At 51.9% G+C, this 24,731-nt stretch overlaps 1 protein-coding gene across 1 annotated transcript in view; it reads left to right on the top strand.

Moving 5' to 3' along the window:
- LOC140193775 (cytoplasmic FMR1-interacting protein 2-like) overlaps positions 1-24,731 on the top strand; it is an 84,155-nt gene that overhangs the window by 24,414 nt on the left and 35,010 nt on the right. Inside the window, 11 exon segments of the mRNA XM_072250944.1 lie at positions 513-679; positions 1,579-1,726; positions 5,485-5,638; positions 6,270-6,426; positions 6,660-6,756; positions 8,287-8,363; positions 10,602-10,710; positions 13,694-13,813; positions 17,826-18,025; positions 19,512-19,599; positions 23,475-23,618. Of these exon segments, the coding sequence (XP_072107045.1) occupies positions 513-679; positions 1,579-1,726; positions 5,485-5,638; positions 6,270-6,426; positions 6,660-6,756; positions 8,287-8,363; positions 10,602-10,710; positions 13,694-13,813; positions 17,826-18,025; positions 19,512-19,599; positions 23,475-23,618 (1,461 nt within the window).

Raw genomic sequence — 24,731 nt, 5'->3', positions numbered from 1 at the left:
GAATGTGGGCGTGACAGTACCCCTGTCTGTACCCCCATCTGTGCCCCTGACTGTGGGCATGACGGTGCCCCTGTCTGTACCCCCATCCGTGCCCCTGACTGTGGGCAGGACGGTACCCCTGTCTGTACCCCCATCCGTGCCTCCTGACTGTGGGTGTGACGGTACCCCTGTCTGTACCCCCATCCGTCCCCCTGACTGTGGGCATGATGGTACCCCTGTCTGTACCCCCATCTGTGCCCCTGACTGTGGGCATGATGGTACCCCTGTCTGTAACCCTATCTGTGCCCCTGACTGTGGGCATGATGGTACCACAGTCTGTACCCCCATCCGTGCCTTGACTGTGGGTGTGACGGTACCCCTGTCTGTACCCCCATCTGTGTTCCTGACAGTGGGCATGACGGTACCCCTCTCTGTACCCCCATCTGTGCCCCTGACTGTGGGCATGACGGTGCCCCTGTCTGTACCCCCATCTGTGCCTCTGACTCTGCCCCTGGTTGTCCTCTCCTCCGCAGGTGATTGCGATGATCAAGGGTCTGCAGGTGCTGATGGGCCGAATGGAGAGTGTCTTCAACCAGGCTGTGCGCAACACCATCTACGCTGCCCTGCAGGACTTTGCGCAGGTCACCCTGAGGGAGCCTCTGCGCCAGGCCACCCGCAAGAAGAAAAATGTCCTCATCAGGTGCCGGGGGAGGAGGCAGGAGGGGGGGATTGAGAAGGGTGGAGGGAGGCTGGGGTAGGGAGGAGAGGACGCAGGGTAGGGAGGTGAGGGACACCTGAATTTGAGGTGAGGGGAGGTGGGTGGGGTGTGCAGACAGGGTCAGTGGTGGGTGGGTTGAGGGAGGAAGGGGAATACAAGAGATGAGGGGAGGGGAGAGGAGTTGTTTGGGGAAGAGAGAAGAGGGAGGGGTGGGATGTAACTGAGGGACCAAAGAGGGAGGATAAAGTGGGGACAGAGAAGGTGGGGTAGAGGACATGGATGGTGGAGGAGAGGGGGGAGGGGATGAGGGAGTCGAGGGCCAGTTGGTTCGGAGGAGGAGGTAGTGATGAGAAAGGATTAGGTTAGGATGGAGGAAAGGGGAGGGATTGGGAGAGAGGAGTTTATGGGGGGCAGTGGTTTAGTGACAGGAGGAAGGAGAGGTGTGGGGAGGAAGTATAGGGGAGGAAAGGAGAAGAGGGAGTCGAGGTGAAGTAGGTAGGGAGTCGAGGGCCGGTCAATTGGGAGGAGGCAGTGGTGATGGGAATGGGTCTGTAGCTAATGAGGTTGTGATAGGAGGGGGAGGGAAGATGGGAGTACTGAAGGTGAAGAGGCAGGTGAACTGAGGTGGATGAGGTGGTTGGAGTCAGCTGATCTGGTGTGTTTAACCAGCCCCTCCTGGGGTTCAGTCTGAAGACCCATGTGAGAGGCACGAGGGTAGGCTGGAGGGGAGGGGGCTGTCACTGAGTGAGTGGCTCCCACGCTCACACTGACCAACCGGAGCACAGCTGGCAATTCGGGCCATGGGTGGAAGTGAGGGGCGAGCGGGGTTTGATAGGACGTGCACCGAGTCTGACGCCCCTGCATGTCACCCACCCCCTCAGCGTGCTGCAGGCAATCCGCAAGACCATCTGCGACTGGGAGAGCGGCCGGGAGCCCCCGAATGACCCCTGCCTCAAGGGCGAGAAGGACCCCAAGGGGGGTTTTGACATCAAGGTGCCCCGGCGAGCTGTCGGACCCTCCAGCACTCAGGTTCGTTTTCAGGGCAGCGTGCTCGGCACAGCTTGTGGGGAAGGCTTCCCATCTTGCAGGGTAAACGAGACTGGGATGTCCCTTCGTCCTGAGAGGGGTTGCAGAGTCAGCCTGACCGTAGAGAGGGAGCAGAGCGGGGCTGGGTGTTCAGGAGACCATGCGGAGCTGAGATCACTGGATTATGTATAGCTCACCGGGCAACAGGGAGGCAGCAGAAATTTACAGGGGGCCCACATCAGCAACCAAAACAGACGGAGTCTCCTTCCCCACGGACGATGAAGGCCTTTGTGTGCAGGAGAAACGCCTCGTCTCTAGGGACTGGCCAGACCCAGAGAACACTGTTCTAAGAAATTCCACAAGGAATTCAGGAGGAACCTGGACCATTCAGCATAGGAGCTGATATTGAGCCATTCAGCCCATCAAGTCTGCTCCATCATTCTATGATGACTGATTATTACCCTTCTCAATCCCATTCTCCTGCCTTCTCCCATAATCTTTGTAACCCTGACTAATCAAAAACCTATCAACCTCCACTTTAAATATACCCAGTGACTTGGCCTCTTCAGCTGTCTGTAGCAGTGAATTCCACACAGTCACCACGCTCTGGTAAATAAATTCCTCTTCATCTCTGTTCTAAATGGATGTCCCGCTATTCTGAGGCTGTGTCCTCTGGTCCTAGATTCCCTCACTATAGGACACATTCTCTACACATCCACTCTATTCAGGCCTTTCAATATTCGATAGGTTTTAATGAGATTGCCCCCTCAATTTTTTAAATTTCCAGCAAGTACAGGCCCAGAGCCATCTCATGGCCTCATATGTTAAGCATCCCTTTTGTCTCCCAGGACGGTGGGGATGTGGGACCAGGAGTGGGTGGGGGTGGTTAGACGCACTCAAGGGGTCGGTCACACCAACAGCTTCCCAGGGGGTGGTGGCTCGAATAGATTGTAAACACCAGCAGAGGATGGCAGGGCTGAATGGCCTTTGGCTGTAACTGCACCCTCATCTCTGCCTGCCTGTGGCTGTGTGACGTTGTGGCTGGGTGGAGGGTGTTACCCAGTGTGTCAGTGGGAAAAATAGGCTGAAAATGGCAGATGGAATTCAATGCAGACAAGTGTGCATAATTCATTGAAAGTGGTGTCACAGGTAGCTAGGGTTGTTAAGAAAGCTTTTGGTGATTGGCCTTTATAAATCAAAAGTATTGAGTAAATGTTGGGGTTGTGTAAGACATTGGTGATGCCTAATTTGGAGTAATGTGTGCAGGTTTGGTCACCTACCTACAGGAAAGACGTAAATAAGATTGAAAGTTCAAAGTAAAATTTATTATCAGAGTTCATACGTGTCATCACATACAACCCTGAGATTCGTTTTCTGCGGGCATACTTAGCAAATCTATTGAACAGTAACTGAACAGAATCTATGGACAATGAACTGTGCAAATACAGATATAGCAATAAATAACGAACGCGAACTAACACGATAACAGAGTCCTTACATGTGTAGTTATCCCCTTTTGTTGAAGAGCCTGATGGCTGAGGGGCAGGAACCGAGTGGTGTGAGTCTGAGGGGCGGTAACCCGGTGGTGTGAGTCTGAGGGGCGGTAACCGAGTGGTGTGAGCCCTGAGGGACGGTAACCCGGTGGTGTGAGTCCTGAGGGGCGGTAACCCGGTGGTGTAAGTCTGAGGGGCGGTAACCCGGTGGTGAGAGTCTGAGGGGCGGTAACCGAGTGGTGTGAGTCTGAGGGACGGTAACCCGGTGGTGTGAGTCTGAGGGGCGGTAACCCGGTGGTGTAAGTCTGAGGGACGGTAACCCGGTGGTGTGAGTCCTGAGGGGCGGTAACCCGGTGGTGTGAGTCCTGAGGGACGGTAACCCGGTGGTGTGAGTCCTGAGGGGCGGTAACCCGGTGGTGTGAGCCCTGAGGGGCGGTAACCCGGTGGTGTGAGTCTGAGGGGCGGTAACCCGGTGGTGTGAGTCCTGAGGGGCGGTAACCCGGTGGTGTGAGCCCTGAGGGACGGTAACCCGGTGGTGTGAGTCCTGAGGGGCGGTAACCCGGTGGTGAGAGTCTGAGGGACGGTAACCCGGTGGTGTGAGTCCTGAGGGGCGGTAACCCGGTGGTGTGAGTCCTGAGGGGCGGTAACCCGGTGGTGAGAGTCTGAGGGGCGGTAACCCGGTGGTGTGAGTCTGAGGGGCGGTAACCCGGTGGTGCGAGCCCTGAGGGACGGTAACCCGGTGGTGTGAGTCCTGAGGGGCGGTAACCCGGTGGTGTGAGTCCTGAGGGGCGGTAACCCGGTGGTGCGAGCCCTGAGGGACGGTAACCCGGTGGTGTGAGCCTGAGGGGCGGTAACCGAGTGGTGTGAGTCTGAGGGGCGGTAACCCGTGGTGTGAGTCCTGAGGGGCGGTAACCCGGTGGTGTGAGTTTGAGGGGCGGTAACCCGGTGGTGTGAGTCCTGAGGGGCGGTAACCCGGTGGTGTGAGTCTGAGGGGCGGTAACCCGGTGGTGTGAGTCTGAGGGACGGTAACCCGGTGGTGCGAGCCCTGAGGGGCGGTAACCCGGTGGTGCGAGCCCTGAGAGACGGTAACCCGGTGGTGTGAGTCTGAGGGGCGGTAACCCGGTGGTGCGAGCCCTGAGGGACGGTAACCCGGTGGTGTGAGTCTGAGGGGCGGTAACCCGGTGGTGAGAGTCTGAGGGACGGTAACCCGGTGGTGTAAGTCTGAGGGGCGGTAACCCGGTGGTGAGAGTCTGAGGGACGGTAACCCGGTGGTGAGAGTCTGAGAGACGGTAACCCGGTGGTGAGAGTCTGAGGGGCGGTAACCCGGTGGTGTGAGTCCTGAGGGGCGGTAACCCGGTGGTGTGAGTTTGAGGGGCGGTAACCCGGTGGTGTGAGTCTGAGGGGCGGTAACCCGGTGGTGCGAGCCCTGAGGGACGGTAACCCAGTGGTGAGAGTCTGAGGGACGGTAACCCGGTGGTGTGAGTCTGAGGGGCGGTAACCGAGTGGTGTGAGTCCTGAGGGGCGGTAACCCGGTGGTGTGAGCCCTGAGGGACGGTAACCCGGTGGTGCGAGCCCTGAGGGACGGTAACCCGGTGGTGTGAGTCCTGAGGCTCCTCTACCTTCCACCTGATGGCAGCAGTGAGGAAACAGCACGACCTTTGATGATGGATGCTGGTTTTCTACGGCAAAGTTTTTTGCAGATGTACTTCATGGTTAGGAGGGTTTTACCTGTGACGTTCCAGGCCGAATCCACTACCTTTTGTTGGATTTTCCATTCAAAGGCATTGGTGTTCTTTTGAGCAGAAGGTAGATTGAAAAAGTGCACAGAAAACTTACAAAGATGTTGCTGAGACTGGAGCACCTGCATTATAAGGAAAGATTGAATAGGTTAGGAATTTAATCACCTGAGTACAATACAAAATGATGAGGGGGTATTGATAGAGTAAATGCAAGCTGGCTTTTTTCACTCAGGTTGGGACTACAACTAGAGGTCATGAGTTAAAGGTGAAATGTTTAAGGGGAACCTGAGGGGGAGACCCCTCACTCAGAGGGTGGTGAGAGTGTGGAGTGAGCTGCCACCTGAATTGGTGGATGGGGGTTTGATTTGAACATTTGAGAGAAATTTGAATAATTTCATGGATTGGAGGGGTAAGGAGGGCCATTATTGGGGTGCAGCTAATGAGTAGTTTGGCTTGGACGCGATGGCCGAGGGCCTGATTCTGTGCCGACGTGCTTAACGACTGCACGGACTCTCCTCCCGTTATCCAGCTGTACATGGTGAGGACCATGCTGGAGTCACTCATCGCGGACAAGAGCGGGTCCAAGAAGACGCTACGCAGCAGCCTGGACGGCCCCATTGTCACAGCCATCGAGGACTTCCACAAACAGTCCTTCTTCCACACGCACCTCCTGAACTTCAGTGGTACAGAACTTTCCTCAGGGGTCGGGCAGGGCAGGGCAGGTACAGGGGCACACTGCAGCTGGGACATGGGTGAGTGTGCTGGGAATGTGCAACTGCGCAACAAACCACAGATTGCTGTGGATCTACTGTCCAAGTCCTTGGCTGATGGTTTAACCCAGAAAAGTGTGAAGCCATTCACTTTGGAAGGACAAACAAAGGCCGAACACTGGGTTAACGGCAGGAGTCAAGGCAGGACGGAGGAACAGAGTGACCTTGTGGTCCACGTCTATAGTTGGTGGCGGGGGAGAGTCAGCACATTGTGGGTGGGGGGAGTCAGTGAGGGGGAGAGTGTCTGTGGCTGTGGGAGGGGATTCAGTGGGTGGGGAGAGTCAGTGATGGGGGAGAGTGTGGGAGGGGATTCAGTGGGTGGGGGTATCAGTAGTGTCGGTGATGGGGAGAGTGTCTGTGGGCTGTGGGAGGGGTTTTGGTGGGTGGGGGTATCAGTGGTGACTGTGGGCTATGGGAGGGGTTTCAGTGGAGTCACTACATTTGTGAGGGGTAGATGTGATAATGTACAATTGCTGTGCTTTTGGTTTATTTGCTACTGTGACTGTGGCCTCTCTGAGAGATGTCTCTCCTGTTCCAATGTTAGAGTCGCTCCAGCAATGCTGTGACCTTTCCCAGCTCTGGTTCCGTGAGTTCTTCCTGGAATTGACGATGGGCCGCCGCATCCAGTTCCCCATTGAGATGTCAATGCCGTGGATCCTGACTGACCACATTCTGGAGACCAAGGAACCCTCAATGATGGAGTAAGTGTGTACCCTTCCGTCCCTGGGTCCTGGGCACCGTTCCGTCCCTGGGTCCTGGAGCTGATAAACGGCTGACGCTGGACGTTCTCCTCCTCGAGGGTGTTTGATGAAACTCTGAACAGGGAATGGCTCCAAACCTGATTCTGATTTTGATTCTGAGTTCTGATACTGATTCCTGGTTCTGTTGTTACCGTGATTGTGATTCTGAATTGTTGTGGCCGTTATTGTTTCAGATACGTGCTCTATCCACTCGACCTGTACAACGACAGTGCCTACTACACATTAACCAAGTTCAAGAAGCAGTTTCTGTACGATGAGATTGAAGCCGAGGTGAGCTCCCCACGTTTGTACCTCGGAGATGACAGGGTGAGAGTAGGACCAGCCCTCTTGACTCTGCCCATTGCCCTGCTTCCATTGGCCTGACAATGGCAGGCTGTCTCGAGGTTGGGAACACCTCTGTTAAACCTTCTGTCCCAATCTCTGGCTTTTCCACGGCCCCGATACCCTCCTTCCTTGGTCAGACCCCTCCCCAGGCTGGGACATCTTGCTTAGAAACAAAAGAGACTGTAAGATCATCTTTATTTGCCACACGTAGAGTGAAAAGCCTCGTTTTAGTCAATAAACAACAGTGTGAGGCTGTGCGGGGGGCAGCGTGTAGGAGTCAGTACACGTCCAGCATCAGCTTACTTACCCTGACCCACACGTCTTTGGACTGTGGGAGGAAACCAGAGCACCTGGAGGAAACCCACGCAGTCACGGAGAAGGTACAAACTCCTCAGACACAGCCCAGACCACTGACACTGTAATACTGACAGGCTGACAGCTGCACCACTGGCTTGAAACATCACATCCCTTGGGCAACACTGTGGGGCAGTGGGGAGATGTGACCTGACCCTGGGTGTGACTGTGGGGAGATGTGACCTGACCCTGGGTGGGGATGTGGGAAGATGTGACCTGACCCTGGGTGGGGATGTGACTGTGGGGGAGATGTGACCTGATCCTGGGTGGGGATGTGACTGTGGGGGAGATGTGACCTGATCCTGGGTGGGGATGTGGGAAGATGTGACCTGACCCTGGGTGGGGATGTGACTGTGGGGGAGATGTGACCTGATCCTGGGTGGGGATGTGACTGTGGGGGAGATGTGACCTGACCCTGGGTGGGTTTGTGACTGTGGGGGAGATGTAAGCGGTCCCTGGGTGGGACTGTGGGGGAGATGTGACCTGACCCTGGGTGGGGTATGACTGTGGGGGAGATCGGAGCGGACCCTGGGTGGGGATGTGACCTGACCCTGGGTGTGACTGTGACTGTGGGGGAGATGGGAGCGGGCCCTGGATGGGGATGTGACTGTGGGGAGATGTGACCTGACCCTGGGTGGGTTTGTGACTGTGGGGGAGATGTGAGCGGTCCCTGGGTGTGACTGTGGGGGAGATGTGAGCGGTCCTTGGGTCTGACTGTGGGGGAGATGTGACCTGACCCTGGGTGGGACTGTGACTGTGGGAAGATGTGACCTGACCCTGGGTGGGACTGTGACTGTGGGGGAGATGTGACCTGACCCTGGGTGGGACTGTGACTGTGGGGGAGATGGGAGCGGTCCCTGGGTGGGAATGTGACTGTGGGGAGATGTGACCTGACCCTGGGTGAGTTTGTGACTGTGGGGGAGATGTGAGCGGACCCTGGGTGGGACTGTGACTGTGGGGGAGATGTGACCTGACCCTGGGTGGGTTTGTGACTGTGGGGGAGATGTGACCTGACCCTGGGTGGGTTTGTGACTGTGGGGGAGATGTGAGCGGTCCCTGGGTGGGACTGTGGGGAGTGGACCCCCCCACCCACATGCCTAATGCTGCTGATTTGTCTTCCAGGTGAATCTTTGCTTTGATCAGTTTGTTTACAAATTGGCGGATCAAATTTTTGCTTACTACAAGGCAATGGCGGGCAGGTAGGGAAATGCACATCTCGTTCAGAAATGTTGTGACTCCTTCAGCAACAACAGCAATGTTGCATTTTGTGTTTAAGTGACAGCAACACCGCCTGATTTAATTCGGCCCAAAGGCACTGTGCTAGCCCTCCAGTCAGTTCCACTGCCTTGCGTCTCTCTGGAGCACAGGAACAGTCCCCTGGGTCCATTGTGTCCATGTTGACATTTTTGCCTGTCTACACCAATCCCATTTACCGTATCCCTGCACACCAAGCCATAACCATTTACCGTATCCCTGTACACCGAACCTTAATCCCGTTTACCGTATCCGTGCACACCGATCCGTAATCCCGTTCACCATATCCGTGCACACCGATCCGTAATCCCGTTTACCATATCCGTGTACACTGATCCGTAATCCCGTTTACCGTATCCCTGTATACCGACACGTAATCCTGTTTACCGTATCCCTGTACACCGAACCTTAATCCCGTTTACCGTATCCCTGTACACCGAACCTTAATCCCGTTTACCGTATCCGTGCATACCGATCCGTAATCCCGTTTACCGTATCCGTGCACACCGATCCGTAATCCCGTTTACCGTATCCCTGTACACCGATCCGTAATCCCGTTTACCGTATCCCTGTACACCGATCCGTAATCCCGTTTACCGTATCCGTGCACACCGATCCGTAATCCCCTTTACTGTATCCATGCACACCGATCCGTAATCCCGTTTACCGTATCCCTGTACACTGATCCGTAATCCCGTTTACCGTATCCCTATACACCGAACCTTAATCCCGTTTACCGTATCTGTGCACTCCGATCCGTAATCCCGTTTACCGTATCCATGCACACCGATCCATAATCCCGTTTACCGTATCCCTGTACACTGAACCTTAATCCCTTTTACCACATCCCTGTATACTGATCCGTAATCCCATTTACCGTATCCCTGTACACCGAACCTTAATCCCATTTACCATATCCCTGTACACCGATCTGTAATCCCGTTTACCATATCCCTGCACACTGATCTGTAATCCCGTTTACCATATCCCTGCATACCGATCTGTAATCCTGAGACCAGGTGAGGGGGAAGGGGGGATGAAGAGAGACACTGGGAGGTGATAGGTGAGACCAGGTGAGGGGGAAGGTGGGTGGGTGGGGGAGGGGGGATGAAATGAGACACTGGGAGGTGATAGGTGAGACCAGGTGAGGGGGAAGGTGGGTGGGAGGGGAGGGGGGATGAAGTGAGACACTGGGAGGTGATAAGTGAGACCAGATGAGGGGGAAGGTGGATGGGGGAGGGGGATGAAGTGAGACACTGGGAGGTGATGGGTGAGACCAGGTGAGGGGGAAGGTGGGTGGGTGGGGGAGGGGGGATGAAGTGAGACACTGGGAGGTGATAGGTGAGACCAGGTGAGGGGGAAGGTGGGTTGGTGGGGGAGGGGGGATGAAGTGAGACACTGGGAGGTGATTGGTAGAGAAGGCTGGAGTGAAAGGCATTTGATAGGAGGGGAGAGTGGACCAAGGGAGAAAGGGGAAGATGAGGAGAACCAAATGGTGATGAGGGATGTCCTCCCCCCTCCACCTTCTTTTTCTAGCTTCTGCCCCCTCCCTTTCCAGTCCTGATGTAGGGTCTCATCCGAAATTATGACTGTTTACACACTCTCCCTAGTTCCCTGGCCCGCTGGGTTCCTCCACTATTTTGTGTGGCCTCTCTGCAAACCCAGAAACACACCGTGGTGTCTGTCACTGACTGCACTAACTCTCTCGCCCCCTCTGCTCCCTCTCATGTTGTTTTGGGCCGTCCAGTGTTGGCAGTCCAGAACTGCATTGTCCCCCTTCTCTCACCCTTCATACCCTTGTAACTGTATTGTCCTCCCTCTCCTACCCTTCATACCCTCGTAACGCTCTTTGGTTGGATTTGAAGAAGAGTTAGGAAATGACCCATCGTCCCTCCCTCCCCCACTCGGTCCCTCCTGTTGCCCCGGGCAGGTTTGTATGCATGAAGATCTGCTCCATTCTCCTCCCTCTTGGCCTTGCAACCCACCCCCCCACCCCCCGTACCTCGCGTTTCTCCAGCCGGTTTTGTGGGGGACGGGGATGGCTAGTTGTGATTAAATTTCCCCTCACTCTCCCCCCGCCCCACTCCCCCCCTCCCGTACCTCACGTTTCTCCAGCCAGTTTTGTGTGGGACAGGGGGACGGGGGATGGCTAGTTGTGATTAAATTTGCCCTCGCTCTCCCAGTGTGCTGCTGGACAAACGATTCCGGGCCGAGTGCAAGAACTATGGAGTAATCATTCCCTACCCTCCCTCCAATCGCTACGAGACGCTACTGAAACAACGGCACGTGCAGGTATGGCTACAAGGCAGGGATTGGCCTGGTGACTGACCAGTGCCCGTGGGTGTGGGCACAGCTCAGGGTGAGGGCTGGTCTGATCAGTGACTGTGTGTGTGAACGTGGCCCCAGGGTGTGGGCTGGTCTGATCAGTGACTGTGGGTGTGGGCACAGCTCAGGGTGAGGGCTGGTCTGATCAGTGACTGTGTGTGTGAACGTGGCCCCAGGGTGTGGGCTGGTCTGATCAGTGACTGTGGGTGTGGGCACAGCTCAGGGTGAGGGCTGGCCTGGTCACCTATCAAATCTTGAAAGGCTCGGTAGAGAGGATGTGCAGAGGATGTTCACGTAGTGTGGGAGTCTCAGACCAGAAGGCACAGCCTCAGGATCGAGTGACGTCCCTTTAGAAAGAGATGAAGAGAAATTTATTTAGCCAGAGTGAGGTGAATCTGTGGAATTCATTAGCACAGATGTCTGTGGATGCCTAGTCATTAGGCGTATTTAAAACAGAGGTTAATAGGTTCTTGATTAGATAGGTTGTTGACTTAATGGTTATGGGGAGAAGGCAGGAGAATGAGGTTGAGAGGGATAATAAATCAGCCATCGGGGTGAGGGCTGGTCTGATCAGTGACTGTGGGCGTGAGCACGGCCCCAGGGTGAGGGCTGGTCTGATCAGTGACTGTGTGTGTGAACGTGGCCCCAGGGTGTGGGCTGGTCTGATCAGTGACTGTGGGTGTGAACGTGGCCCCAGGGTGAGGGCTGGTCTGATCAGTGACTGTGGGTGTGAGCATGGCCCCAGGGTGGGGGCTGATCTGATCAGTGACTGTGGGTGTGAGCACGGCCCCAGGGTGGGGGCTGGTCTGATCAGTGACTGTGGGTGTGAGCATGGCCCCAGGGTGAGGGCTGGTCTGATCAGTGACTGTGGATGTGAACGTGGCCCCAGGGTGAGGGCTGGTCTGGGCACTTATTCACACAATCTGCCAGTGAGCAGGGGGCAAAACCAGCTGGCTGTCGGGGTGGGGGTGGTGTGATATTAGATAAAAATGAAGAACCTGCAGCACTGGAAAACGGAACTAAGGAAACATGAGAGAAACTCTCTGTAGGTCTTGCAGCGTCCGTCTACAGACAACGGTTCATGTTGATGTTGTTCGGAAGGATCTTTGACCTGAAACATTTCTCTCCATCGCTGCTGTTTGATCTGCTGAGTGTCTCCATATTTTCGGTTTCTGTGGGATGATACGCTATCCTGCATGATGTGGGGAGATCAGGAAGACTTGCAAAATTCCCAGTGTCACAGCTGGGATGTGGGAGATCTACATTCCCAATATTCCCAGAGCAACACACACACAATGCTGGAGGAACTCAGCAAGTCAGGCAGCATCTATAAGCAGTCAGCAATTTCAGGCTGAGACCCTTCCTCAGGACTGGAAAGGATGGGGGGAGACACAATAAAAAGGTGGGGGCAGGGGAAGGAAGACCAGCTAGAAGGTGACAGGTGAAGCCAGGTGGGTTGGAAAGGTAAAGGACTGGGGAGGAAGGAATTTGATAGGAGAGGAGAATGGACCATGGGAGAAAGGGAAGGAGGTATGGCAACTGGGGGAAGTGAGGAGGCCAGAGTGGGGAATAGAAAGAGAGAGAAGGGGGAAGGGAAACAATTACTGGAAGGAGAAATCACTGTGATGCCATCAGGTTGGAGACTAACCAGATGGAGTATGAGAGTGGCCTCATTGTGGCGGAAGAGGAGGCCATGGACAGACACGTTTAATGGGAATGGGGATTGGAGTTAAAATGGTTGACCACTGGAAAAATCTGCTCTTGGTAAATGGAGTGGAGGTGCTTGATGAAGCAGTCCCCCAATTTACATTGGCTTTCACCAATGTAGAGGAGGCTGCATCAGGAGCACCAGGTACAATAGATGATATTGGCAGATTGGCAGGTGAACTGTTGCCAACTCTGTCAGCTAAGCTGAAGTGACAGGAGAAACTCTCTCACTGTTAAGGGTGCGGGAAGATGTCCAGGAAATGCAGGTGAGGGCGGTATCAGTGCTGGAGGAAGAGAAGCCCCATTCTTTGAAGAAGGAGGATATCTCTGATGTCATGGAAAGGAAAGCCTCATACTGGGAACAGAGGAGGGCAGGTATTGACTGCCTTCTGATTGCTGGTGGGATCGCTCTGGTGCCAGAGAGGGGAGCCTGCATGACTTATCGCTGCGTTCGGACTGTGGGCCTCTGCGCCTCTCTCTTTGGAGGATGTTGCCAAGGATTTCTGCATCATGGATTTGGCCGACAGATGATGAACTTGTTTTTCAGTCTTATAGTTTTATATTTGTGTTTTTGCCCGTTTATTCCTGTTTTATTTGTGTGGGGTCGGGGAATTTGGGTGTCGATGTTCTTGTTGCATTTCATATGGGGGACGGGGTTTGGGAGTAACTGATGGTGTTGCCGTTTTTTTGTGTGTGGGGGTGGTTGTTTGGGTTTGCGGTTTCTCTATGAACTGACTTGCATGGTTTTCTTTGTTTTGTGGCTATCTGGAGAAGGAAAATCTCAGAGTTGTGTACTGCACTAATACGTTGATAATAAATAAGGCTGTGGGTGTCACCATGCTTCTAGCGCCAACATAATGTGCCCACAACTCACTAACCCTAACCCGTATGTCATTGGAATGTGGGAGGAAACCAGAGCACCCGGAGGAAACCCATGCAGTCATGGGGAGAATGTACAAACTCCTCACAGACAGAGACAGGAATGGAACCCCGATCTTACAGCTGGCACTGTAAAGTATTGCTCTAACCAATATGCTACCGTACCGTCCTAAACCAATTCTAGTGTCAATACTGATTCTTACCCGAAGTACTTTCCTACTGTAAACCTCAAAAGTTTCAGAATTATGCTGTGCCTTTTGTGGAGGGGAGGGAGGGTGTGTGAGGGGATGGGATTGACCTTTTGTGGAGGGGGAGGGAGGGTGTGTGAGGGGATAGGATTGACCTATTACTTTCTTGTTTTTAGCTCCTGGGGAGGTCCATTGATCTAAACAGGCTGATCACTCAACGCATCTCAGTGGCCATGTACAAGTCTCTGGATCACGCCATCAGCCGGTTTGAGAGCGAAGACCTGACCTCTGTCGTGGTAAGGAGAGCTGATCCCAAACCCTTTGTCCACTCGGAATGAGGTTCTGTGGGCCAAGCAGGGTCTGGCATGGCCAGAGGGAGCTATCAATTGGGGAGAGTGCCAGAAAGATAGAATCAGAATCAGGTTTATTATCACTGGCACGTGACGTGAAATTTGTTAACTTAGCAGTAGCAGTTCGATGCAATACATAATCTAGCAGAAAGAGGAATAAATAAATAAATAAATTATAAAGTAGATTTTGCGGCCTTGCTGGGGGAACAAAAAGCGGAACAACACAGGGTGGCAGATTGGATCAGCGGATAGTGCGTCTGCCTCCGTGGCAGAGAGCCGGATTCCATCCCGACATCCAGTGCTGTCCGTGTTCTTCCTCTGGTCGAGTGAGTTCCCCTCGGATGCTCCAGTTTCCTCCCATGTTCCGACAACGTGGAAGTTGGTGAACATAGAATGATGCAGCAGAGTACAGGCTCGTTGGGCTACGATGTTGTTTATTTATCTATTTATTGAGATGCACCGTGGAACAGACCCTTCCAACTCTTCGAGCCTCGTAGCCTAACAACCCCCGATTTAACCCTGGCCTGATCATGGAACAATTTACAATGAACAATGAACCTGCCAACCGGTACGACATTGGACTGTGGGAGGAAACCAGAGCATCGAGAGGAAACACACATGGTCACGGGAAGAACATATAAATTCCTTACCGCGGGAATTGAACCCTGGTCGACTGTACTGTAAAATATTGTGCTAACCACTGCCACTAACATTTGAACCTACTCCAAGATCAATCTGACCCATCCCTCCAACACAGCCCTCTTTTCATCATCCATGTGTCTAAGAGTCTCTTAAACATCCCTAATTTATCTGCCACCAACCCTGGTTTGGTGGGTTCCACACACCCACCACTCTCTGTGTAAAAATCCTCCCACTGACATCCCCCTCCACTTCCTTCCAAACACCTTAAAATGATGTCCTTTGATAGTAGTCATTTTCACCCTGGGAAAAGGTCTCTGGCTGTCCACTCGATCTATGCCTCTTATCATCTTGTACACCTCTGTCAAGTCACCTCTCATCCTCCATCACTCCAAAGAGAAGAGCCCGAGCTCACACAATCTATCATAAGACATGCTCTCTAATCCAGACGGCATCCAGGTAAATCTCCTCTGCACCCCCTTGAAAGCCTTCAGATACTTCCTATAATGAAGTGACCAGAACTGAAGACAAGAACAAGGATTTTAGAGAGTTACAACATTACATCTCAGCTCTTGAACTCAATTTGCTGACTAATAAGACCTTAAGACCAAAAGATATAGGAACAGAATTAGGCTATTTGGCCCATCGAGTCTGCTCCACCATTTCATCATGGCTGATCCAATTTTCTTCTCAGCCCCAACCTCCTGCCTTCTCCCTGTATCCCTTCATGCCCTGACCAATCAAGAAACTATCAGCATCTGCCTTAAATATACATAAAAATTTGGCCTCCACAACTGCCTCTGGCAACGAATTCCACAGATTCACCACTCTCTGGCTAAAGAAATTCTTCTTCATCTCTGTTCTTAAAGGACACCCCTCTATTCTGAGGCTGTCCTCTGGTCTTAGACCATAAGAAATATCCTCTCCACATCCACTCTATCAAGTCATTTTACCATTTGATAGGTTTCAATGAGGTCACCCTCACTCTTCTGAATTCCAGTGAATACAGTCCCAGAGCCATCAAATGCTCTTCGTGTGCAAACCATTCAATCCCAGAATCATTTTTGTGAGCCTCCTTTGAACCCTCTCCGGTTTCAGCACATTCTTTCTAAGACGAGGGGCCCAAAACTGCTCGCAATACTCTGAGGCCTCACCAGTGTTTATTAAAGCTTCAACTTTTCATGTCACATGCTGGTGATAATAAACCTGATTCTGATTCTGATTATATTCTAGTCCTCTTGAAATGAATGCTAACATTGCATTTGCCTTCCTCACCACCAACTCAACTGCAAATTAACCTCCATTTAGAAAATAGTCAACTCTTTCTTCTACCAAAGTACATGACCATACACTTCCCAACACTGTATTCCATCTGCCATTTCATTGCCCATTCTCCTCATCTGTCTAAGTTCTTCTGTAGCCTCTCTAGTTCCTCAAAACCATCTCTCCCTCCAGCTACCTTAATATCGTCTGAAACATTCTAACAAAGCCATCAATTCCATCATCCAAATCATTAACGTAAACATAAAAAGAATCAGTCCCAACACCGACCCTTGTGGAACACCACTAGTCACCGGCAGCCAGTCAGAAAAGGTAACCCTTTATTCCCACTCTTTGCCTCCTGCCAATCAGCCACTGCTTTATCCATGCTAGAATCTTTCCTGTAATATGGGCTCATAGCTTGTTAAGCAGCCTCATGTGTGGCACCTTGTCAAAGGCCTTCTAAAAATATAAGTATACAACATCGACCAATTCTCCTTTATCTATCCTTGCATGTTATTTCTTCAAAGAATTCCAAAAGATTTGTCAGGCAAGATTTTCACTTGAGGAAGCTATGCTGACTACGGCCTATTTTATCCTGTGCCTCCAAATACCCTGAGACCTCATTCTTAATAATCAATTCCAACATCTTCTTAACCTCTGAGGTCAGACTAACTGGCCTATAGTTTCCTTTCTTCTGCCTCCTCCCTCCTTGAAGAGTGGGTGATGTTTGCAATTTTTCAATCTTCTGGAACCATTCCAGAATCTCATGATTCTTGAAAGATTATTACAAATGCATCCATGATCTCTTCATCTACCTCTTTGGTATCTTCTTTCATATTACTGGCTGGCTTACTTACGTATTCCATCTTTACCTTCTTAATGACTTTTTTAGTTGCCTTCTGTTGGTTTTTAAAAGCTTCCCAAACCTCTAAATTGCCACTAATTTTTGCTGTATTATATGCCTTCTCTTTGACTTTTATGTTGGCTTTGACTGCTCTTGTTAGCCATGGTTATGTCATCTTGCCTTAAAATACTGCTTCCTCTTTGGGATGTGTCTATCCTGTACCTTCCAAATTGCTTCCAGAAATTCCAGTCATTGCTGCTCTGCCATCATCCCTGCCAGTGTTCTTTTCCAATCAATGAAGGCCAATGCACTTAGCCAGTCTATCAACTTTGCTGGTAACTTTTAGGGATCTATGAATGTGGACTGCAAGACCCCAATATCCCTCTGTTTTTCCATACTGCTATGAATCTTGCCATTAATCCTGTATTCTCTCTTCAAATTCAACCTTCCAGAGTAAATCATTTAACACTTTTCTGGAGTGAATTCCATCTGCCACTTCTCAGCCCAGTACCATGATAACCATCTACACTATCCACAACTCGACCAACCTTTGTGTCATCTGCAGACTTACTTAACCCACCTTTCCACCTCCTCAGTAGTGGGACTGTGGGGCAGCAGATGGAGAAGAGCTGGATTCTTTGCCTTTAGTTGAACACATTGCTCTCAGGGTTCAGCTGGTCATCCTGTCAGGAGGGAACAGCCTCCGGTCTGGAATTTACAAGGATGGGAACTCGAGTCGATAGCCAGACCAGTGACATGGCTTTGAACACTGGGCCAGCCTCAGACAAGACTGAGAGAAGTTCTTCACTCTGGGTCTGCGTGGGCAGTGACCCACACTGAGACCTGTGGGCTCTTATTGTTCCAGGAGTTTATGGAGATGGGTAGCTGGTGACACTTTCATGGCCCAACCTCGAAGTGTAGAGTGCTAGAGGGGCCAAGTGGGTGAGAGAATCCCTCCAGAACTGAAGGATAGTGTCAGGAGGCCGGAGGAAGGAGAATAATTTCCCTGTCTGGGCTGATCTCTACCAGTGGAGACATTGTCCGTTGCCTCGTCTCCTTGGGAATGGGAATCAAGCTGTGAGCAAACTGCACTTGGATTGTGACACCTCAGGGTGTAAGGGTGTGGAGAGGAGAAGGCATACTCCACACACTAGATATGTGGGACAGGTGTGGGTGCTGGAGGACTCAAGTCTGATATTGCCCTCTCCACAGGAACTGGAGTGGCTGTTCGAAGTGAATAAACTCACTCACCGCCTCCTCTCCAAACATATGACGCTGGATAGTTTCGATGCCATGTTCCGTGAAGCCAATCACAACGTCTCCGCTCCCTACGGACGCATTACGCTTCACGTCTTCTGGGAACTCAACTTCGATTTCCTTCCCAATTACTGTTATAACGGCTCGACCAATCGGTTAGTGGGACACAGCCTGAGGGTCCTTGCACCGCCTGTGTGTGAAAGACAGTGTGGAGAGAGCTTCACTCTGTGTCTGACCCCGGGAGTGTGTGATGGGACAGTGTGGAGGGAGTTTCACTCTGTGTCTGACCCCGGGAGTGTGTGATGGGACAGTGTGGAGGGAGCATCACTCTGTGTCTGACCCTGGGAGTGTGTGATGGGACAGTGTGGAGGGAGTTTCACTCTGTGTCTAATTCCGGGAGTGTGTGAGGTGACCGTGGAGGGAGCTTCACTCTGTGTCTGACCCTGGGAGAGTGTGATGGGACAGTGTGGAGGGAGTTTCACTCTGTGTCTGACCCTGGGAGTGTGTGAGGTGACAGTGTGGAGGGAGTTTCACTCTGTGTCTGACCCCGGGAGTATGTGATGGGACAGTGTGAAAGTTTCACTGTGTGTCTGACCCCGGGAGTGTGTGATGGGACAGTGTGGAGGGAGTTTCACTCTGTGTCTGACCCTGGGAGTGTGTGATGGGACAGTGTGGAGGGAGTTTCACTCTGTGTCTGACCCCGGGAGTGTGTGATGGGACAGTGTGAAAGTTTCACTCTGTGTCTGACCCTGGGAGCGTGTGATGGGACAGTGTGGAGGGAGTTTCACTCTGTGTCTGACCCCGGGAGTGTGTGATGGGACAGTGTGAAAGTTTCACTCTGTGTCTGACTCCGGGAGTGTGCGATGGGACAGTGTGGAGGGAGCTTCACTCCGTGTCTGACCCCAGGAGTGGTGTGATGGGACAGTGTGAAGGGAGCTTCACTCTGTGTCTGACCCTGGGAGTGTGTGATGGGACAGTGTGGAGGGAGTTTCACTCTGTGTCTGACCCTGGGAGTGTGTGATGGGACAGTGTGGAGGGAGTTTCACTCTGTGTCTGACCCTGGGAGTGTGTGATGGGACAGTGTGGAGGGAGTTTCACTCTGTGTCTGACCCCAGGAGTGTGTGATGGGACAGTGTGAAAGTTTCACTCTGTGTCTGACCCCGGGAGTGTGTGATGGGACAGTGTGAAAGTTTCACTCTGTGTCTGACCCTGGGAGCGTGTGATGGGACAGTATGGAGGGAGTTTCACTCTGTGTCTGACCCCGGGAGTGTGTGATGGGACAGTGTGAAAGTTTCACTCTGTGTCTGACTCCGGGAGTGTGCGATGGGACAGTGTGGAGGGAGCTTCACTCCATGTCTGACCCCAGGAGCCTGGTGTGATGGGACAGTGTGAAGGGAGCTTCACTCTGTGTCTGACCCTGGGAGTGTGTGATGGGACAGTGTGGAAGTTTCACTCTGTGTCTGACCCCGGGAGTGTGTGATGGGACAGTGTGGAGGGAGCTGCACTCTGCGTCTGATCCCTGGAGTGTGTGATGGGATGGTGTGGAGGAGGTTTCACTCAGTATCTGACCCTGGGAGTGTGTGATCACTGTCCTTGACTACTGAAGGTCTTTATACAAAGTGCTCTGTTCTGTCTGTCCAGGTTCGTCCGCACTGCTATCCCCTTCACCGACGAACCTCAGAGGGACAAGCCGGCCAGTGTCCAACCCTACTACCTGTATGGTTCAAAGGTGAGTCAGGCTTCAATCACTGGGTCGATCACCCTGTAAGAGGTCGTTGACAGTGTGCCAAATCCCTAACGTGAGTGGGGCTAGAATCACCAGGTCAGTCATCCAACCCATAGATCCCTTACCCCGCACCTCCCATTTCTACCTCCTACCCAAGATCCACAAACCTGACTGTCCAGGTAGAGCCATCGTTCTGCTGTCTCCTGCCCCACAGAACTCATATCTGCATACCTCAACTCTGTTTTATGCCCCCCTAGTTCAATCCCTTCCCACCTACATCCATGACACTTCACATGCTCTGGATCCTTTCAGTGACTTTAAGTTCCCTAGCCACTTTCACCATGGATGTCCAGTTTCTAAACACTTTCCTTCCCCATCAGGATGGCCTTAAAGCTCTCCGTTTCTTTCTTGACAACAGACCCAACCAGTTCCCCTCTACCACCACTCTCCTCTGTCTGGCAGAACTGGTCCTCACTCTCAATAATCCTCCTTCGGCTCCTTACATTTCCTTAAAACAAAAGGTGTAGCCATGAGCACTCGCATGGGTCCCAGCTATGCCTGTTTGTCAGTTATGTAGAGCAGTCCATGTTCCAAGCCTACAATGGTGCCCATCCCTGCCTACGCTGGTATCACTCTCCAACTTTTCCTACGCTACATTGACAACTGCATTGGTGCTACTTCCTGTACCCATTCCGAGCTCGTCGACTTCATCAACTTTGCCTCCAACTTCAAATTTCCAACACCTCTCTCCCCTTTCTCGATCTCTTTGTCTCCATCTCTGAGGACAGTCTACCTCCTGATACCTTTTATGGACCACTGATTCTCACAGCTACCAGGACTATACCTTTTCCCACCCTGTCACTTGTAAAATCACCATCCCCTTCTCTTAGTTCCTCCGACTCTGCCACATCTGCTCTCAGGATGAAGCTGTTCATACTGAGGTACCCTCCCCTTCAAAGAAAGGGGCTTTCCTTCCTCCACCATCAACGCTACCCTCAACCTCATCTCTTCCATTTCACGCACATCTGCCCTCACCCCATCTTCCCACCACCCTACCAGGGATTAGGGTTCCTCTTGTCCTCAGCTACCACCCCACCAGCCTCCAGGTCCAGCACATAATTCTCCAGAGCTTCCACCATCTCCAACGGGATCCCACCACCAAGCACATCTTTCACTACCCCCACCCCCCCCACTTTCTGCTTTCCGCAGAGATCGCTCCCTACACAACTCCCTTGTTCATTCATTCCTCCCCACTGATCTCTCTCTTGGTACTTCTCCTTTCATCCTTTCAAGTGGAACATGCCACACCTGCCCCTACACCTCCTTCCTCATTCAGGGCCCTAAACAGTCCTTCCAGGTGAGGTGACACTTCACCTGTGAGTCGGTTGGGGTCAACTGCTGTATCTTGTGCTCTCACTATGGCCTCCTGTATATTGGTGAGACCCGACGTAGATTGGGAAACAGCTTTGTTGAGCACCGTCGCTCCATCCGCCACAAAAAACGGGATCACCTGGTGGCCATTCATTTCAGTTCTTCTTCCCATTCCCTCTCTGACATGTTAGTCCGTGGCCTTGTCTACTGTTACAATGAGGCCACACTCAGGTTGGAAGAGCAGCACCGTATATTACATCTGGGTAGTCTCCAAACTGATACTATGAACATCAATTTCTCCAACTACTTCTGGTAATTCCCCCCCACCTCACCCCATCTCCTTCACCATTCCCCATTCCTGTTTTGCTCTCTCATCTCATCTCCTTACCTGCCCACCACCTCCCTCTGGTGCTCCTTCCCCTTCCGTTTCTTCCATGGTCTTCTGTCCGCTCCTATCAGATTCCCCCTTCTCCAGCCCATCATCTCTTTTGCCTTTTGACTTCCCAACTCTTTACTTCATCCTCTCCCCCTCTTCCGGCTTCACCTTTCACCTGCCATCTTGTGCACCTTCCTCCCCTTCTCCGTCCTTATTAGCCCAACTTACTTTCTTCCTTTGTAGTCCTAATGAAAGGTCTCGGCCCAGAACGTCAACTGTTTACTCTTTTCCATAGTTGCTGCCTGACCTGCTGAGTTCCTCCAGCATTCTGTGTGTGTTACTCTGGATTTCTGGCATCTGCAGAGTTTCTTGTGCCTGACAACTCTCTGAAGTGAGGCTGGTATAACTGGTTTGGTCACTCCGTGAGAGGTCCGTTGCCATGTGAGAGGCTGTTGACAGTGTCTGCCACCTCTCTGATGTGACTCAATGTCATTCTGGTGCTTTAGAGCAACACCACACAAAACACTAGAGGGACTCAGTGGGTCGGGCAAAAACTATAACAAGCAGTTGATGTTTCGAGCTGAGACCGTCCATCACGACTGGAAAGGAAGGGGGAAGAAGCCGGAATAAGAAGGTGGGGGGAGGGGAAGAGTACAAACTGGTACGTAATAGGTGACACCAAGTGAGGGGGAAGGTGGGGGAAGGAAGTAAGAATCTGGGAGGTGATTGGTGGGAAAGGTAAAGGGCTGCAGTAGAAGGAATCTGATAGGAGAGGGGAGTGGACCTTAGCAGAAAGGAAAGGAGAGAGTGCACCGGGGGAAGGTGACAGGCAGGTGAGGAGACGAGGTGAAAGGCCAGAGTGGGGAATTGAAGAAGAGGGAAGGGGGAGGGGGAAGATTTCCAATATTGTTCAATAGTTCTATTTAATATCAGAGAATGTACCTAAAGTACAACCTGAAACTCTTGTTCTTTACAGACATCCATGAAAACAGAAGTGCCCTAAAGAATGAGTGACAGTAAAAATGTTAGAACCCCAAGGACCCCCACATCCATACCGACAATGTCCACCTGAGCTAGTCCCCTTTGCCCACGTTAACCCCACATCCCTCGGAACCAGGGCTTCCCAACCTTTTTTATGCCATGTCTGGCATTTACCCCATGTTCACATTTACCCCATGTCCACATTTACCCCACGTCCCTCGAAACCAGGGCTTCCCAACCTTTTTTTATGCCATGTCGGGCATTAACCGAAGGGTCCACGTACCTATCCAGGTTGGGAACCCCTGTTCTAAACTTTTTCTCTCCACGTACCTGTCCACCTCTACCACTTCCTCTGGCAGCTTGTTCCATGTCCCCACAAGAAGTGGTAGATGCAGGTTCAGTTGTAACATTGAAGAGAAGTTTGGATCGGTACATGGACAGGAGAGGTATGGAGGGTTATGGTCCAGGTGCAGGTCAGTGGGACGAGGCAGATTAAAAGTTTTGCATAGCCCGGGTGGGCTGAAGGGCCTGTTTCGAAGCTGTAGTGCTCTATGACTCCAGCATTCTCTGTGATATAGGAGCAGAATTAGGCCATTCAGCCCATTGAGTCTGCTCTGCTCTTCCATCATGCCTGATTTATAATCCCTCTTGACCCCATTCTTCTGCTTCTCTTTGTAACTTTGATGCCCTGACTAATCAAGAACCTATTAACCTCTGCTTTAAGTATGTATACCCAATGACTTGGCCTCCACAGCTGTGTGTGACAATGAATTCCACAGATTCACCACTCTCTAGCTAAAGAAATTCCTCCTCAGAGATGAGGAGATGTTCAAAATGGATGTCCCTCTATTCTGAGGCTGTGCCCTCTGGTCCTGGAATTCCCCACCCCTCACCACATCCACTTTATTTAGGCTTTTCAATATTCAATAAGTTTCAATGAAACCCCCCCTCATGCTCCAGTGAGTACAGGCCAGAGATATGAACTGCTTCTGATACGTAAACCCTTTCATTCCCGGGATCATTCTCGTGAACCTGTCCCGAGCCCCTGTCCAAAGCCAGCACATCCTTTCTTAGATAATGGGTTCCCCCGGGTTAAAGACCGATTCCCTATCTGGTTAGTAATTCACCGTGTGTGTCTCTTTTTGTATAGCCACTGAACATTGCCTTCACCCACATCTACAGCGTCTTCCGCAACTTTGTGGGGCCCCCTCACTTCAAGACCATCTGCCGTCTCCTTGGTTACCAAGGCATCGCTGTGGTGATGGAAGAGCTGTTGAAAATCGTCAAAAGCCTGGTAAGTACTGAGGGTGGATGCACACACTCGGCAATGGGCCTTGGGGTGGGGGTTTCTTGGGACCTCACCTCCCCTCTCCCCCTAGTCTGAAATAAGAGAGGATCTCAGTTGTGTAGAATCCCTCTCTCACGAACTTCTACAGCTGTGCCATGGAGAGCAGTCAATCTGGTTGCAGTTTGATGACAGGCTGCAGGGAGCAGACTGGCTGCATCCCTGAGTGGTATGGAGGGGCCACTGCACAGGATCGGAAAAAGCTGCAGGAAGTTGTCAACTCAGCCAGCTCCACCATGGGCTCTGGCCTCCCCAACAGAGGACATCCTCGAAAGCAGTGCCACAAGAAGGCAGCATCCATCAGTAAGGACCCCCATCTCTTCTCATTGAGAAGATACTAAAACCTGAAAACACTCACTCAACGTTTTAGGAACAAGCTTCTTACACTCAAAGTATACTTGTTATTGGAATGTATAGTGTTTTATTATTATGCATTGCAGTGTACTGCTGCCACAAAACAACAAATTTCACCATATGCCAGTGAAATGAAACCTGATTGTGATTCAGATTCTGGGAGGAGTGGCGTAGATTGGAGGGTTTGCATGGGGAGGGTGATCTCCCGTTGGGCGAGTCTAGGACTGGGCTCACACCTCTGGCTTGAGGACTGGGTTGTTTGTTTACTTATTTATATACAAACGTACTTAGCGATGTAGCATAGAACAGACCCTTCAGACTCATCGAGCTTCGTCGCCAGCAATCCCCGATTTAACCCTCACCTAATCACAGGACAAGTTACAATGACCAATTAACCTACTAACTGGTATGTCTTTGGACTATGGGAGGAAACTGAGCACCCAGAAGAAAGAATGTACCAACTCGTCAGAGCTGATGTTGGAATTGAACTCCGAGCTGCAATAGCGTGCCCTGTTACACTACCAGCTCTGTCAGAGGGCAGTGGATGTTTAGAATTCTCCACGATAGAGAGCTATCAAGGTTCTGCTGTTGAGCTCTGTCACTGAGGTCTCTCTGTTCCTCAACACAGCCATACTCATGATGTTCCAGACTTGGTGCTGTTTCCAAATCACATCACCTCACGTTGGTCTGGATAAGCTCCATCTCAAA

Source organism: Mobula birostris, unplaced genomic scaffold, assembly GCF_030028105.1.
Source record: "Mobula birostris isolate sMobBir1 unplaced genomic scaffold, sMobBir1.hap1 scaffold_841, whole genome shotgun sequence".
NCBI lineage: Eukaryota > Metazoa > Chordata > Chondrichthyes > Myliobatiformes > Myliobatidae > Mobula > Mobula birostris.
Note: the sequence above shows the minus strand (reverse complement) of the source record. Positions and strands in the feature narration are given on the sequence as shown.